The sequence below is a fragment of the Ursus americanus genome, chromosome 18 (assembly GCF_024610735.1).
Source record: "Ursus americanus isolate L20-20 chromosome 18, mUrsAme1.1.p, whole genome shotgun sequence".
Taxonomy (NCBI): domain Eukaryota; kingdom Metazoa; phylum Chordata; class Mammalia; order Carnivora; family Ursidae; genus Ursus; species Ursus americanus.
This window is the reverse complement of record NC_142144.1, coordinates 35,092,940-35,108,323: the sequence shown is the minus strand read 5'-3', so window position 1 is coordinate 35,108,323 and position 15,384 is coordinate 35,092,940. Positions and strand designations below refer to the sequence as shown.

Sequence of the window (15,384 nt, the reverse complement as noted above, 5' to 3'; positions counted from 1 at the left end):
AGAACCTTTGTGATTACATTGGGCCTACCTGGATCACTTAGGATAATCTCCCCATTTCAAAATCCCTAGCTTAATTGCGAAGTTCCTTTTCCCACGTAAGGTAACATTCACAGGACTAGGGTGTGGACATCTTTGGTGGGGGGCATCACTGCCTGGCACAGATGTTATCAGGAAGGGGGCAGAAGTGACTGAGATAGAATAGCCGTGGGCGCACACACAGCAGTGTATGTGTCTGGGGGGAGGGCAGGCTTAGCCTCTAGGCTTAAAATCGTAGTGAAGCTTTGGGCTTTCGCCCTGCTCACGTAAAATCTGTGGAGCTTTGCAGTTTTGCCTTCAGACTGGCCGCCTGCTAGAGTGGCACAGTGCCGCTGACAGCAGCTCCTTTGCCCTGCGGGTGGTAAGGGCCCGGATGTTCCCCCGGCCCAGCGGGGCCTCTCTGCTTCACGCAGCCTGTTCACAACCCTCTGCAGTGAACCCAGTGCACCAACCCTTGGCTCCCTTCGAAAAGGAAGTCCTACTGTGCAGATTGGTCACTCAGGGGCCCTCCCAACTCCCCTGGGGCATCCGGGGCATCCTCTCAGCCTTTCTACTTTGGAAAGCTACCACCACCATTGCCAACACCAAAGAAAGATTTAAAGGGCCCTGTGAGGCGGTATCATCCATTTTATTGCGTTGGGGTGGCGGCGGCGGCCCGGCTGGGCCAGAGCCGGCCTCACAGGTTGTTGAGTTCCAGCAGGGTCTGGTCGAGAGTCTGGTGGATCTCCACGTTCTCCTCCTTGGCACTGGCCAAGGTCTCTGTGAGGGGAAGCAGCATGTGAGGAGGGGCGGGGAGACACGAGGGGTGATGGGGGATGGAGGCACAGGAAGACATAATCATGAAGGAATCGGAGGATCCCGTGCCAGGGGCAGATGGACGGACTGACCAAGACAGACACGGAGGCCTCACTCAAGATTTCGGGGCCACGGGGGTGGGATGGGAAGGCCTAAGTCATAAACTACTTTACCTCCTCCTTTGGAGGGCTTAAGAGAGTTGGAAACAGAAGGAGAGGCAAAGACTGAGTCAGAAAAGGGAGGGCCAGACAGACAGACAGACTGGAGACAGAAAACAGACCTGCAGTGAAAGCCCCATGTTGTTGGCATCCAGTGTTTTCCCAAATGTCACCCCAGACCTTTCACCCCTTGCCCTTCCTCAGCACCTCCCCACCCGTCTCCCTTCCAGTCTCCTTTATCCTGGAACCGCAGCGTAGTGCTCTGAGGTCAGTGACTGGGCTGGGTCGGCACAAGAGCACATCTCTCAGAGGCAGCGGAGGGCTCGCGGTGACTGATGGCGTGATACGTGCCCACATGCAGCAGTGAGACAGTGACAGAATGACAGTGCCGTGTGGAGGGGGTGCACGGGCCACAGTGTTCTGTGGGTGAGCTCAGTGCGGGGGAGTGGGTCACAAGATTGGGTGTGTCCGTAAGAGCCAGGATCTCTGTGGGGGTGATGGACGTGCTCTCGGGAGGGCAGGAAAACAGCATGGAGACCAAGTTGAGTTTATTAAGCAGCAGAAAGAGGTAGAGGCTGGAGGGTGGAGTGGGTGGATAGAAGGATGAAGCAAGTGCCAAGGTGGGCAGCAGGTGTGGGGGGGCTCTCCAAGGCTGCGCCCGGCCTGGCTCTGCGATGCTGACCATTTTGCTCCTCCTGCCTGCCCCCTCCCCGAAGAGAATGGAAAGAGGAGAGAAGGGGCTGAGGGCGCCACACTGGCGTGGGGCTCAGAGGGAGGTGATGTCGTTGAGTGCGTTGTCCAGTTCCTCGCTGATGGCCTTGTACTTCATCTTCTGTGCATAGACTTCGTCTGGGGGGTCCAGGGGAGGGGCCAGGTGGGAGAGTGCGGAGAGGGAACGGAGGGAAAGAGGAAAGGAGGGAGAGAGGGTAATGGAAAGAGAGAACAAGAATCAGAGAGAGGTGGACAAAGATGGAGTGACAGAAATAGGCCAGAGAACAGGCTGGACAGCCATGAGGGCTCCCTCCTCCCCTCTCTGTACTCGTCTCTTTTTCCTTTGGAGCCCAAGTTAGTTCTTCCCCTTGGACCTCCTACCTCCCCCAGGGACACAGGGCACAGTGCTTTGAATAAACAGGAGTGCTTGCTTCAAGGGGAGGGTGCTGGGGCCAGAAAGGACTAAGGTCCTAAAGTTGGAGATAAAATTGAAGCTTGCCTGAGAAGGCTGGAAGCACGAGAAGTGGGGATTAGGAAAGTGAACGGGTTATTGTAGAATAAAAAGAAAATACAGGTTAGGTACGACATTCTTGCTACTAATGAGAAATAGCCACAGATTAGCAAATACCTGGATGTTCGTTTTCATCAAATCTAGCTTAAAATTGTATTTTCCATTAATGTCATGAAAACAGATATTAGACCCAATCTCTCTATATTTAATAAAAAGATCTTTGTGATATACGCACTATTGTGTTGCACTTGGAGACGAATTGTCTAGGTCAGTGCTACTCAAAGTGTGGTCTGAGGACAAGCAGCGTTGCCCCTACCAGGGAGCTTGTTAGACATACAGATTCTCCAGCCCTGAGTCAGCAATCACTTTGGAGTAGGACCCAGGAATCTGTGATCTAAAAATTCTCGGCGGTGTTCTCATGCACACTCAAGTGTGAGAAGCGCTGGAGTGGGCACACTGCACCAGGCGCAACTACTTGAATGGTGGGCACAGACCCGGGAGCTGGTGGAATCCTAGATGGTCCGACAGTAATTTATCTGGGACAGATGTGACGGGAAAATAAGGGACAGACCAACAGTCACGGGGAGCGGGGACCCACTTAAAAAGGTCTGGGGGTTAGGGGAGTATCCCTTTACCTTCCAGGTCATCAATGGTCTTCTCCAACTTTGCCACAGACCTCTCGGCAAATTCTGCTCGGGTCTCAGCCTGGGAGTAAAGGTAAGATGGGGGAATGACAAAAATTAGGCCTTCCCAGATACTCTCACTTAAGTCAACCTCCTCTTCCATCCCTAATCCCAAAGTCCCTGCCACAGGCAATCTCTGTCGGGGATGGGGGGCTCAGGGGAGAGTGGGGACAGGGACTCTCACCTCTTTTAGCTTCTCCTCCAGCAGTTTGATCTCCTCTTCATATTTATCTTCTTTGGTGGAATACTTTTAGGGACATACACATGCCATCAGGAGATCGCCTCCACAAATCCTTCACTCCACTGAGCCCACAGGCTACTCCTGGTCTTGTCTCCAGGGAACACCCAGCCCCTCCCTGCCTGGGCCCATTGCCTCCCTCCCCTGCAGGACCCCATCCTCACTGCCCCTCTACCCCCCTCTACCTTGTCCGCTTGGGCTTCCAGGGATTTCAAGTTGTTGGTAACAATTTTCAGCTCCTCCTCTAGGTCCCCACATTTACTGCAGGGGGTGTGTAGCAGGGGTTGGGGTGGGGTGTGAGGGCACAGTGTGGGAGACAGTGGAGATGGCACAGTGAGGAAGGGGTGGAGGAGAGAAGAGAAGAGCAAAGTTGTGAGAGTGACAGCAGGCAGAGTTTGGAAGCCCCAGGCCCTTCCCGACCCCCAGCAGGTGAGAAAACAGCCTGAGACTGGGGGGAAGGTGAGCTGAGAGAAGGCACCATTGCCCAGAAAGGTCCAGAGAGGTCACTACCTCCTCCTCTGAGGCCATCAGGGACTTGAGGGCCTGGTCCATGGTTCGGAGTTCCTCCTCCAGCTGCCTGGCTCGGCTGGGGGCAGCAGTTAGGGGTCAGAGAACAGGACCTGTCCCTATGGCCCCAAGCCTGGGAAACAGCCTCCCTCGGTCCAGAGTGCCCCAGAGCCATTGGAACAGGCCGAGTTTCACTTGCCGCCCCAGGGTCCCCTTACCTCTCAGCCACCTCTGCTCTCTCTTCTGAGCGCTCCAGCTCTCCTTCCAGGATCACCAGCTTCCTGGCCACCTGGGGGGAAAGGGACAGAACAAGCAGAGCCCTGGTGAGTGGCTGGGGGCATCTGGGGTTTAGGAGGGAGCAGGAAGCGGGGCAGCAGGGCTGTCACCTCCTCATATTTGCGGTCTGAATCCTCGGCGATGTGCTTGGCCTCCTTCAGCTGCATCTCCTGCAGCTCCATCTTCTCCTCATCCTTCATGGCTCGGTTTTCGATGACCTTCATCCCTCTGGGGGGCAGGGAGCGCGGTGGAAGTGGGGTCAGGCCCAGCAGAGACAGGCTCCCAGCCCCTCCCCGGCCCGCCCCCTGGCAGGCCCCCTGCCCACCTCTCACTCTCGTCCGCTGCCTTCTCAGCCTCCTCCAGCTTTTGTAGGGCTGTAGCCAGGCGCTCCTGCGCCCGGTCCAGCTCCTCCTCTACCAGCTGAATGCGGCGGTTCAGGGAGGCCACATCTGCCTCGGCCTGTGGGTCAAAGGCCAGAGGTCAGAGGGGGGTGGTCTGCCTTGGATGAGGATCAGAGAGATTCCAGAGGATGGTAAGATTCTTGTCAGAAAGAATCTGTTTTCTGGCTTCCAGACTTTTCCTCCTTCAATCAACCATCTTCTATCCAGACTCTGTACTCCAGCCCCAAACATGCATTCCTTAACAAGCTCCACTCCTCTGCCTCAGGGACTCTTCTAGCACCGTGCACAGTTTCCGATGGTTATCTGCAGGTCTTTCTGTACCCACTGCAAGCACTCCACGCTCAGACCAGGTCCGAGGAGCCCTGACTCCTCCACAGCAAAGCTTGGCCCAGGTAAGGGGGTGGGGAAACCCAGGCCAACCTGACCACACCACCGCTAAAAATAGCCAATCACAGAGCCAAGCTCGGTGATGTCACTGGCTGCCAGTCAGACTCCCAGCCAGGGGCTCAGGAGGCTAGCCAGGCCCATGGGAGACATCCGTGGCTGTAGCAAGGGGCTTCTGGCCTCGGCCAGGAGGGCCACTGGAGGCGGCGAGGTGGTGGCAGGGCAGTGTGAGTGACACATATTCAGCCCCTGATCTGCGGTAGAGGCAAAACCATGGAGGTTTTGGGGACAGTCCGTGGAAAATGATGATACCTTACCAAAAAGAGAGGGCACGGCAAGAAGGGCCTCCAATAAAGGAAAATCAGAGCAGTGCAGTTTGGTGTTAAGAGCATCGGCTCTGAGTCAGACCGTGGTCTGTGAGCTCCAGCTCACCCACTCAACACTTGTGTGACCGTGGGCAACTTATCTAGTCTCTCTAGGCCTCTGATTCCTCCTAAAATTTTAAATCTGAGTTGACACAAGCAGTTCCTCTGGAGGCTGTTCTAAGGCAATGCAGTGCTTCTAATAATCAACAGGGCCACGGGGGAGGCCTGTAAAACCAAACAGGCTCTCTAGCTCTGTGCCAGGTCCACTGAAACGAGATCTCCAGGGCGGGAGCTTGGAAATCTTTTAATTTTTTTTTTTTTTAGCTTCCAAGGGATTCTGCTGATAAGCCCAGTTTGGGAAACAGTAAACTAAAATGCAGAAAGCATTTGAGCCCATTGCTTGCAGCGTCTGCACTCCATAAATGTTAGGTTACCCCTGTCTCTCCCTCAGAGACAAAGACCTCGAGATTTGAGACTGGAAAGGAGAAGGGCCAGCGTAGGGGAAGAAGTGAAAGAGGGAAGGGATGGGTGGCAGCCCTGGGGGCAGAGGGGGTAGATAGCGGGTCCTGAGGAGTACCACACAGCGCGGGAAACAGCACCATATATAGAAAGTCGCAGATTGTCCTCCAGGTGCTTGAGGCCACCTAGAGTGACAAAGGCCATCATGGGCAGAGGGCCAGATGACTCAGTGTGGAAGGATTCTGGGGACAGCACTTGGGGTTAGGAAGAATGACCCTGTGGAACCTTCGAGGTCTGTTCTAGAGAAAGATGAGACTTTATAAAAGGAAAACTCTCTTTGTGATAGTGGGGTGACAAATGACTCTGAAGAGTCTGGGAAGTCCTGGGGTCCTCATCACAGGACTGATATTTGCCATTTTCTGCTTCTCAAGCTCTTCCCAGTTACGGATGCTGCTCTCCAACCACAGGACAGGTACTACTGTCCCCACTGGATAAATGTGAAGAGAGAAGGGAGAAACCGAGGCATGGTATAAGTGAACTGCTGTGTTCAAGGTCATACAGTAAGTCCGGGCAGTGTTTGCTATTGACTCCTGGCACTGCTGCCCTGCGTCCCCAGCTCTGTCCCTGTCCACCCCTCCTCCCCTCCAGCCCCCACCCAGCTCCTTGGGTTTCCAGTCTTGCCTCCAGCTGCACTGGGCCTTAGTTATTTATAGAGCGTCAGATGCCCAGGGCTGTCTTTGCTAGCAGCTGCAGGTCAGTTCCCTCCCAAGTGCCCGGGCTGGTGGAGAACCAAACCCAAGCCTGGAGGTCAGAGAAACCAACCTTGGGGGGGGAGGTGTTGGGGAACATGGATAATGGTCAAAATAAACAGTAATGTCATCTTGGAGCTCGATGTTCAGACCCACTTTTGCCAATCCTCCCATACCTCCAATCATAGGCTCATTTTAATTCTGGATGGAAGGCAAGTGGGGAAACTGAGGCAGAGAATGATACAAGTATCGCATCCAAAGTCATATGGCTATTCTCCAACCTCAAGGTGGGGGCTGGGAATGGCAGAAGACAGAGAAGTCTGGTTAGGGGATGTGGGGTGGGCAGAAATCTCAGAGTGAACAGGACCTGCTGAGGTGGCTGCCTTGGCATTTGTGGCCCTGTCCCTCCACCCTGTGGCCTGGCATGGTCTCAAGGCTGACACCTTAATGAGGGTAAATGAGGGGCCATTAGAACCTGAGCTGGGCCCCGGTGCACAGCAGGGCTGCTGGAGCCAGAGGTCAAGGCCAGGGAATTTCTAATGGCCCCCCAGGGGTGTAACTCAAGTCAGGCCCCATCTCTGGATTCCTCTCCCTCCTCCTGCCCAATAGTACCTACACCCACACCCCACGAATGGAGCTGCAGCCTCTTCTCCACTTCCCGCTAGAGGATTAGCTGAGGTAGATGGTAAATTCTTGACCCCCACCCACGATGACTCACTGCTTGATCACTGTACATTCTAAGAGCTTGGAACCAAATAGAGTTACAAGGCTGCGTCTTCTGGAGGAAGTGGTGGGTGGTTTTGATTTACCCACTGGCTTAGGTTAATTGTGCAACCTTGCCCTAGCCTGGGTTTCTGAGAGGAAACCATTTCTGTCCTGGTGCTGGGGATGTCTAGGTCCCCTTCTCCCTTCATCTCCATGTCTGGGACCCCTCCCAGTGCACTCTCCCACCCCCAGGTCCACACTCACGTCGGTGGCCTTCTTCTCAGCCTGCTCCAGTTTCTCCTGGGCGTCCTTCACTGACTCGGAATACTTTTCCACCTCATCCTCTGTCCCCTTCAGCTTCTTCTGGAGGGCCTGCTGCTCCTCCTCCAGCTGGGAGAGAGAGGCCTTGGTTAGTCAGGCCCGGGGCTCAGGAAGGAGGCAGGGTTGAGTGTGAGGGGGGTACTCAAAGGTATTCAGAGGCTGTCCGGGAGGAAGCAGGGTAGCAGAGGAAGGACAGTGCAGCCAGGGGTGTGGAAAGGGACCTGGTGGGGGTAGAGAGAAAGCTTCCAGCCCCAAGAGGCAGGGCCCATCATTGCTCTGCAGGGGCAGGTGTGGAAATTGGGGGACTGCAGCTCCCCAGGCTATGATGGGTGAGATTAAGTGTGGCTTTGACTAGGTCCCTGACTGTAAGGTGAAGGTCCAGCCCCCACACTGGACGGGAGAGCCTGGGACTGCAGGCCGCAGGCTAGGGGGCACAGGGCGGGGCCTACCCCTCCGTCGCTGGGGAGGAGGGCGCCGCACGGGGTCCGGGGCCCCCACCTGTTTGCAGCGGTCCTCAGCCTGCTTCTTGTCGGCCTCGGCCTGCTCCGCACGGTCGATGGCATTCTCCTTGTCCAGCTTTAGCATCTGCATCTTCTTCTTGATCGCGTCCATGGCTGCGGTGGGGGGCGGGCCGGCCGGCGGGCAGTGCGGGCAGGACCAACGGGGCTGGCTGAGCTGACCGGGCGCACGGGTGGCGGGCGAGGAGGGCCAAGCCGGACTGGGATGTCCCAGCCGCGCGGGCGCCTAAAAGGCTGGGAGGGACCGGGCGGAGCCGGGGGCCGGGACCCTCCCCCACCGCGGCCCAAACCTTGTAGGGGCAGAAGCACAGCCCGGTGTAGGGGGGGGCACGGCCGCCCCCTGTGCCCACCCCCTCGGGACCGCCCCCTCGAGGCTCCTCCCCTCTCCCACCCCCCAGCCGTCGGAAGGTAAAGTAGCTGGTACAGTCCGCTGGAAAAACTCTAGCCTTGCGGAGGGAAGGGGTGGGGAGGGGACCCTCGGGCTTGGGGCTCTGCGCTTCCTCTGAGTGACAGCCCGGCCCAGTGGCAGCTGCGGCTGGGGCCCCTGGGGCTATTTCGGGGCGTGAGCTCACGGCAGCTGCGCGGGCGCAGGGAGCCGCGTGCCCCCCTCAGCTGCAGCAGCCGCTGCCCTTAATTTAGAAGTTTCCTGTAAATCCCCTTGGATTAAATGTCTCTTGGGAGGCGGGGCTCCTCCGTGGTTCGAGTACCTCAGTTTACCCTGAGTCCCAGACTCTGGGTCTGCGTTACCGACGTGGTAGTGACAGCGGTGAGTCTCACCAGGGACTTGGGAAACTGAGGCAGGAGGGGAGCCTAGAGCCCCGGCCCAGTGAGGAGCGAGGCCCGGCCTGCTGCCCCCGAGGGCGGGCCTGACCTCTCCTTCCCTGGCTTCCCCTTCCAGCCCCTGCCCCTGGAGCCAGGGCCCCTCCTCTACGGCGGCGGGGCGGCTAGGTACCCAGCTCCGCGCCCCGCCTGCCCTGCCCCCCACGTGCCCCGCATATTTTCCCCGTAGCTCGGCCCGACCGTACCCGGCGGGCTCCCAGCCCCCCACCCCCGGGACGCGTCCCTCCCGCCCCCTTCCCCTCCCCTCCCCCCGCCCGGCTTTCCCCTCGCCGCGGAGGCCCCGCGCGCCCTGCCTCCCCTCCCCTTCTCCCTGTGGGCTCTCCCGGCTCCTCTTGCTGGCCAACTTTACGCCAAAATTTCTTTTCTGCCCTTTTTTGGGCTGTTTCCCTGTGGGGAGGCGGGGCGGGCTGCGGCGGGGAAGGCGGGGGGCGAGGGGAAGAATTACTGAGCTCCCGGCGTCGGGAGTCGGGGGCGAGATGCCTCCACTCCTTGAGGCCGCAGAAGCAGCTCCTGGAGCCGGTCCCGGGGTCGGGAAGTGTGAGGCGCGGGGCTGTTTGTTTTCGTTTTTCCTCGGATGGGTGGGGGGAGAGGAAGTGGAGAGCAGGTTCGGAGGAGGGGGAAGGGGAGACCAGGCGGAGGAAGCTAGGCGGGAGCGGTTCGCCTCAATCCCCTGAGGCCGAGCGGTGGGAGGCCTGGCTTTTGCTGGTGGGGGTGGGAGCCGTGGGAACCGTGGGCCCTGGGCCCGGGCCGCGGGGGAGGGGGTGCGGGAATGTATTTAGATCTGCTTAGCTGCCGGCTTGCTACATGTGGAACGAACCTGACCTCGCAACGTGCATTCCAACCTTCTGCCTGTTTTCTCCAAACTCATGGAAGACACTTCCACCCTCCCAGTAGCCAGTGCTAAACCCCTGGGGGTTACACAAGCGCTCCCCGGTCCCTCACTTTTCACAGCCACTTGATCCTGGGGATCTGACTTCCTACAACATGAGGTTCCTCCGCAAAGTCTCTGGGGTTGTCTTGGGGAGCTCCTTACACTACCTCCTGCCTGTGTCCGCTGTGGTCTTTCTCCTGGGTCCCCAATTCGTATGTTCTTTCAACGGAACCTTGACATTGTTACCAAAAATCTTTTAGAAAGTTGATGCCAATAAGATCCTAGAATCCTCCAAAACCCCTCCCTCCTCCCTCCCTCCTTTGAGGATAAAAATCTACATTTCTTAATATGGTATATGAAGTCCGTTTTGGCCCCTGCCTACCTCCCTGCCTCATTTCCTTTCATTCCTATCCTCACCCCCAATACACAGACGTGTACGTCATGCTGCATTCATAAAAACTACACGCAGGACCTGGAAATAACCGCACTTTTCTTAAAGCTTCCACCTTTATGTATTCTGTTCCCTCCGTCTAAAATGTTCTTCCATTGGCTGATTCTGGTGGCCTTAAAAACTCAGATCAAATGATAGCTTTTCTGAGAAGCCTTCCCTGGCCACTGCCCCTCTCATTCCCTTCACCTAAGAGATGCGTGTTCTTGGTGTAGGCTCCTATAATTCTCCCCATAGTTGCTGCTGTAATTGTTCTTGTACCTACCTATATGTCTTCTTGGCCCATGAATCCTCCAGAACAGGGACTATCTTTTTCAAATCTGAATCCCCAATGCCTAGCATAGCATCAGGCGTAAGAGTTGACACTTGATAAACTTCTGCTAGGCAAATTTTTTTTTTTTGGTAAATTTTTTTATGCACACAAAAATATTAATACTGTCTGGATCTAAAGGAGCTCATGGTCTAGTGCAGTAGTTCTCAAACTTTTTTTTTTTCCCCAAACTTTGGTTTTAGAACCTCTTACATCTTAAAAATTAAGAATGGAGTTTGAAGATCCAAAAACCTTTTGTTGAAGTGGATTATATCTACCAATACTTACCATATTAAAATGGAAACGGAGTAAAATTTAAAATATTTATAAATTCATTAAAAATAACAGAAACCCATTATACATTAACCCTGTTAACAACTTTTTTTATTGTTGTATAATTAACATACGATGTTATATTAGTTTAGGTGTACAACATCTTGATTCAACAATTCTGTGCATTACTCAGTGCTCACCACGATAACTGTAGTCACATATGTTATTACCGTATTATTGACTATATTCCCTATGCTGTACTTTTCATGTCCATGACCTATATTTTATAACTGGAAGTTTGTACCTCTTAATGCCCTGTATCTATTTCGTATTTTGTTCATCCCCCCACCTCCCCTCTGGTAACCACCAGTTCTCTGTATTTAAGAGTTTGTTTTTGTTGTTGTTTAAGATTTTATTTAAATAAATTTGAGAGAGAGCGAGAGCACACAAGTGATGGGTGTGGGGGGGAGTAGGGGCAGAAGGAGAGGGAGAAACAGAAGCAGACTCCTGCTGAGCAGGGAGCTGGACATGGGGCTCAGTCCAAGGACCGGGAGATCACAACCTGAGCCAAAGGCAGATGCTCAACTGACTGAGCCACCCAGGTGCCCCTTGTTGTTGTTTGTTCATTTGTCTTTTAGATTCCACATATACATGAAATCAAATGGTATTTGTCTTTCTCTGACTTATTTCACTTAGCATAATACCCTCTAGGGTCCATCCATCTTATTGCAAATGGCCAGATCTCATTCTTTTTTATGGCTGAGTAATATTCCATTGTGTATATCAATACACTGCATCTTTATTCATCTGTCAGTGGACACTTGGGCTGCTTCCATATCTTGGCTATTGTAAATAATGTTGCAATAAACATAGGGGTGCACATATCTTTTTGAATTAGAGTCTTCATTTTCTTTGGGTAGATACCCAGTAGTGGAAATACTGGATCGTATGGTATTTCTATTTTTAATTTTTTGAGGAAACTCCATACTGTTTTCCACAATATTTGCACCAATTTCCATTCCCACTGACAGTGTACAAGGGTTCTCTTTTCTCCACATCCTCGCCAACACTTGTTATTTCTTGTCTTTTTGGTACTAGCCGTTCTGACTGGTGTAAAGTGATACCTCATTGTGATTTTGATTTGCATTTACCTAATGATTGATAATGTTGAGCATCTTTTCATGTTCTGTGGCCATCTGTATGTCATCTTTGGAAAAAATGTCTATTGAGGTCCTCTGCCCATTTTTTAATCAGGTTTTTTTTTTTTTTTTTTTTTTTTTTTGGTGTTGGGTTGTGTAAGTTCTTTAGATATATTGGATATTAACCTCTTTTTTTTTTTTTTTTTTTTTTTTTTTTTTTAAAGATTTTATTTATTTATTTGACAGAGATAGAGACAGCCAGCGAGAGAGGGAACACAAGCAGGGGGAGTGGGAGAGGAAGAAGCAGGCTCATAGCGGAGGAGCCCGATGTGGGACTCGATCCTGTAACGCCAGGATCACGCCCTGAGCCGAAGGCAGACGCTTTAACCACTGTGCCACCCAGGCGCCCCTGGATATTAACCTCTATCAGATACATCGTTTGCAAATATCTTCTCCCATTCACTTTTTGTTTTGCTGATGGGTTTCCTTGGCTGTGCAAAACCTTTCTATTTTTGTTTGTTTTTTTAAGGAAAGCTTTTTTTTTTTTTTTTTAAGATTTTATTTATTTACCTGAGAGAGAGAGCACAAGCAGGGGGAGAAGGGGGCAGAGGGAGAGGGAGAAGCAGACTCCTCGCTGAGCCCAGAGTCTGATGCGAGGCTTGATCCCAGGATCCTGAGATCATGACCGGAGCAGAAGGCAGATGCCTAACCGACTGAGCCACCCAGGCACCCCAAAACCTTTCTATTTTGATTATAAATGTTTTTTTTTAATGAAAACTATATTCACCTCCCTAAATTAGTGAGAGGATGGCTCTCTGGTTATTTTACATTTTTACAAGTCTCTTTAATATCTGGCTTAATAGAGGACATATGGATTCTCAAAATCTTGTGCTTTCTGTTGTTATAGGGTGGTTTGTTTAAAGTACTGTATATGAAGAAGAAAATCTGGTCTCGCACAGATGTATAGCTGGAAAACAGAGTAGTATATTTATAGTCTTTTCAGGGTAATTGTGTATATTCTTCTTTGATACTACCTCAAAGCTACCTCAGAATGGTAGTTTCTTAAGGGTTATTTGCAATGTGGATCTGAAACCACATCAGTAACTCTTTGGTGCTACATTACATTAAAATCCCCTGGTCTGTGTTGCACTTTGGTTGGATCTTTTACCCAGGGGGTAATTATGTAACATCATGCATCGGTCATTTGGAAAATATTGATTCACTGAGCTATGCAAATGTTCCAAATGTTGATACATTTCATTATACATTATTAAAAGAAATCAAATTCCTTAATATCATGATTGGTTTCAGTGGAAAAGTCTGTTTTGGGAGGCTGTGCAGCTCATGGTAGCAGACACAAGTTTTCCAGAATTCTAATCCTTACTTGAAAGCTCAAAATGGCAACAAATACTGCCGGGGTTTGGGGAGCCTGTGTGGCTCAGTCAGTTAGGCGTCTGCCTCTTGATGTCGGCTCAGGTCACGATCTCAGGGTCATGGGATCTAGCCGAGACCGGCTTCCCAGTGGGGAGCCTGCTGGAGATCTCTCTCCCTCTCCCTTTGCCCCTTCCCCCACCCTTGTGCACAGGCTCTCGCTCTCTCTCTCAAATAAATAAACCTTAAAAAAAAAAAAACTGTCGGATTTCCCCCTGATGTTATAGAGTCCACTTGTTCCTTTTTGAGAAGAGTTCTACCAGATACCAAAGTCTGATAACCATGGTTTGTCAGTCGTTTTCAAGCGTATTCCATGAAAAAAGCAGCTAGTTCAGCTCACAAGGCCGACGAGTAAGGCTTTCCTTGAGACACCGTCATACTTCCGTGGGCAGCGGACGTGCTCTGTGCATACTTCCCAATTCATCGCATAGAATATTGAAAAGATGGGGCACCTGGCTGGCTCAGTCAGAGGAGCATGTGATTCTTGATTTCAGGGTCGTGAGGGGGAGCCCCGCGTTCGCTATGGAGCCTACTTAAATACTGAAAAGACTTGCTACTCAAGGATTTAGATTTAATAAAATTAATTTTTAAAAGCTGCTTCATCAAGGAGATTCTTAGATGAACCTGGCATTTAGTTGTTAAATTGCTAGTGCGTGGCGGGGAAGAATGACAGTGAGTATCAGTACGGTTTGTGACAGTGCCTTGTTCCGTGCTAAGACGGTTTTACCTGCCATTTTTATCAGTACAAATGGTGAGCACTGTGAAGAAGGAAAATAATGTCTTCGTATTATGAAAATAATCTTGAGCTTACGGGCTCCTGAAAGGGTTTTGGGTACCAGGAGGTCCCTGAGGACCACATTGTAAGAACGGCTGGTCTGATGGGTATTTGAGCCTCTCCCTGGAAGGCTCCCCGGGGCATCACTAGTGAGAGGTGTGCGATTGGTCCCAGTTCCTGAGGACATGGCAGGGAAGTGGTGGCAGGAGTAAGCAGCTGTCCTGGGCTGATAGCTGGAGGAGTTCAGTCTGGACTACCACTCGTTGGGGAGGTTGTAGAAGGGATTTGAACTCTACGGTTCCCAACTCACGATGCTAGGACATTGAATCTGGGGTGAGGGGGCCACAGTGGTATGCACTGGAGTTGCCAGGCCTCTGCGTCAGAGAGGTGATAATGCATCTGTATTTTCCAGTGCTTAGCATGGGCCTGGCTTAGCAAATATTGAATGAATTAATCACAGGTGTCAGGAGTGATGGTAGGAGGCTGGCACCTTCCCTAAAGGGCTGCTCTGGGGAGGACAAAGTAATTCCAGCTACTTTAAACTTACTCTGATGGGGTAGGAGTAGAAGATGCTGTGGCTTCAAGGAGGTGAAATGTGCCCAAGAATAGTAGTGGGTGATGTTTATTTTACTTGGAGGGAGGGACAAGGAAATATACTGGGCAACAGGGCTGGTTAAAGAATCACGCATGAGAATCATGGCAGACCTGAGAGGACGCCACCTGATCCGTGCCGTGTGGGCAGAGGGGGTGAATGCGGAAGGAAGTGGAAACAACACTCACCTCCCTGACTGCCTCCTGCCACGTAACCTCCAGATTAGCAGGGCAACTGGAACAGGGCTACCAGTACCTGCCTGGCCACAAGGAGAGTTGTGCCCCCTGATGAAGTCTTATATGGGGATCAAGCTTTTTCAGTTCTTTTTCTTCTAGTAGTATTCTAGGCACAAGTAACAAGGCCTTGGAGGGCTCACGAGTGCCCCCGCAGTAGAAACTACGAGATGCGGCCTCAGGGTGGATTCTTTGCTTGTTAACAGCCTGGACCTTATCTGTGGTCATAGTTCTCTGAGGCTCAGACACTTGTAACTTACAGGCTTATTCTTTTCAGCAAAACTGCTTTTGAAAACCTTGAATTTGGCCAGGAACTGCATTTGTTCAAATACTCTGAGCAGTTACGAAAAAAACAGAGTGTCCCTGGTAGCCACAAAGGGCAGTGGCAGCTGCTGTCCCAGCAGAACGACACTTGGTGAGGCGTAGGCGCTGGCCAGTGAGCTAAGGGGACAACAGGAATAGGACTTCTCAGCTTCCCAACTATGGTGACTGGGTGTGAGGAGGAGGAAGGGGCTGCAGGGGGCAGCATGCCACAATGTACCCCACCCCATTTGTGAGCCAGATGAAGTTGTTGATAGAACAGAGTCACATTCTTTCCTCCACCTTCTCTTTCCCTGAGGGGACTCTCCCGTCTCCTCACAAAGCCAAGCAGGGG

At 52.3% G+C, this 15,384-nt stretch overlaps 1 protein-coding gene across 4 annotated transcripts; it reads right to left on the bottom strand.

Moving 5' to 3' along the window:
* Window positions 1–645: 645 nt before the first annotated feature.
* Window positions 646–8,051, bottom strand: TPM2 (tropomyosin 2). Of its 4 annotated transcripts, none has more exons than XM_045780563.2 (9): window positions 7,798–8,051; window positions 7,243–7,368; window positions 4,241–4,374; window positions 4,026–4,143; window positions 3,858–3,928; window positions 3,643–3,718; window positions 3,079–3,141; window positions 2,847–2,916; window positions 646–795 (listed from the first exon to the last, which is right to left on the bottom strand). In XM_045780563.2, the coding sequence occupies exons 1-9, from the start codon at window positions 7,909–7,911 to the stop codon at window positions 713–715; spliced, it is 855 nt and encodes a 284-aa protein (XP_045636519.1). In that variant the 5' UTR covers window positions 7,912–8,051; the 3' UTR covers window positions 646–712. The 4 variants fall into 4 exon arrangements, with proteins under 4 accessions (XP_045636519.1, XP_045636516.1, XP_045636517.1 ...); XM_045780560.2 differs by lacking the exon at window positions 3,643–3,718 and adding an exon at window positions 3,318–3,393; XM_045780561.2 differs by lacking the exon at window positions 646–795 and adding an exon at window positions 1,521–1,838.
* Window positions 8,052–15,384: the final 7,333 nt, after the last annotated feature.

Bases quoted from the DNA above. Each gene is read 5' to 3' on its own strand.
- TPM2 (XM_045780563.2), bottom strand. From the start codon at position 7,911: ATGGACGCGATCAAGAAGAAGATGCAGATGCTAAAGCTGGACAAGGAG. The intron at 3,142-3,642 runs GTAGTGACCTCT...TGTCCCTAAAAG, and splicing joins TGATGGCCTCAGAGGAGGAG to TATTCCACCAAAGAAGATAA. The intron at 796-2,846 runs GTAAAGGGATAC...TTCCCCTCACAG, and splicing joins GACCATTGATGACCTGGAAG to AGACCTTGGCCAGTGCCAAG.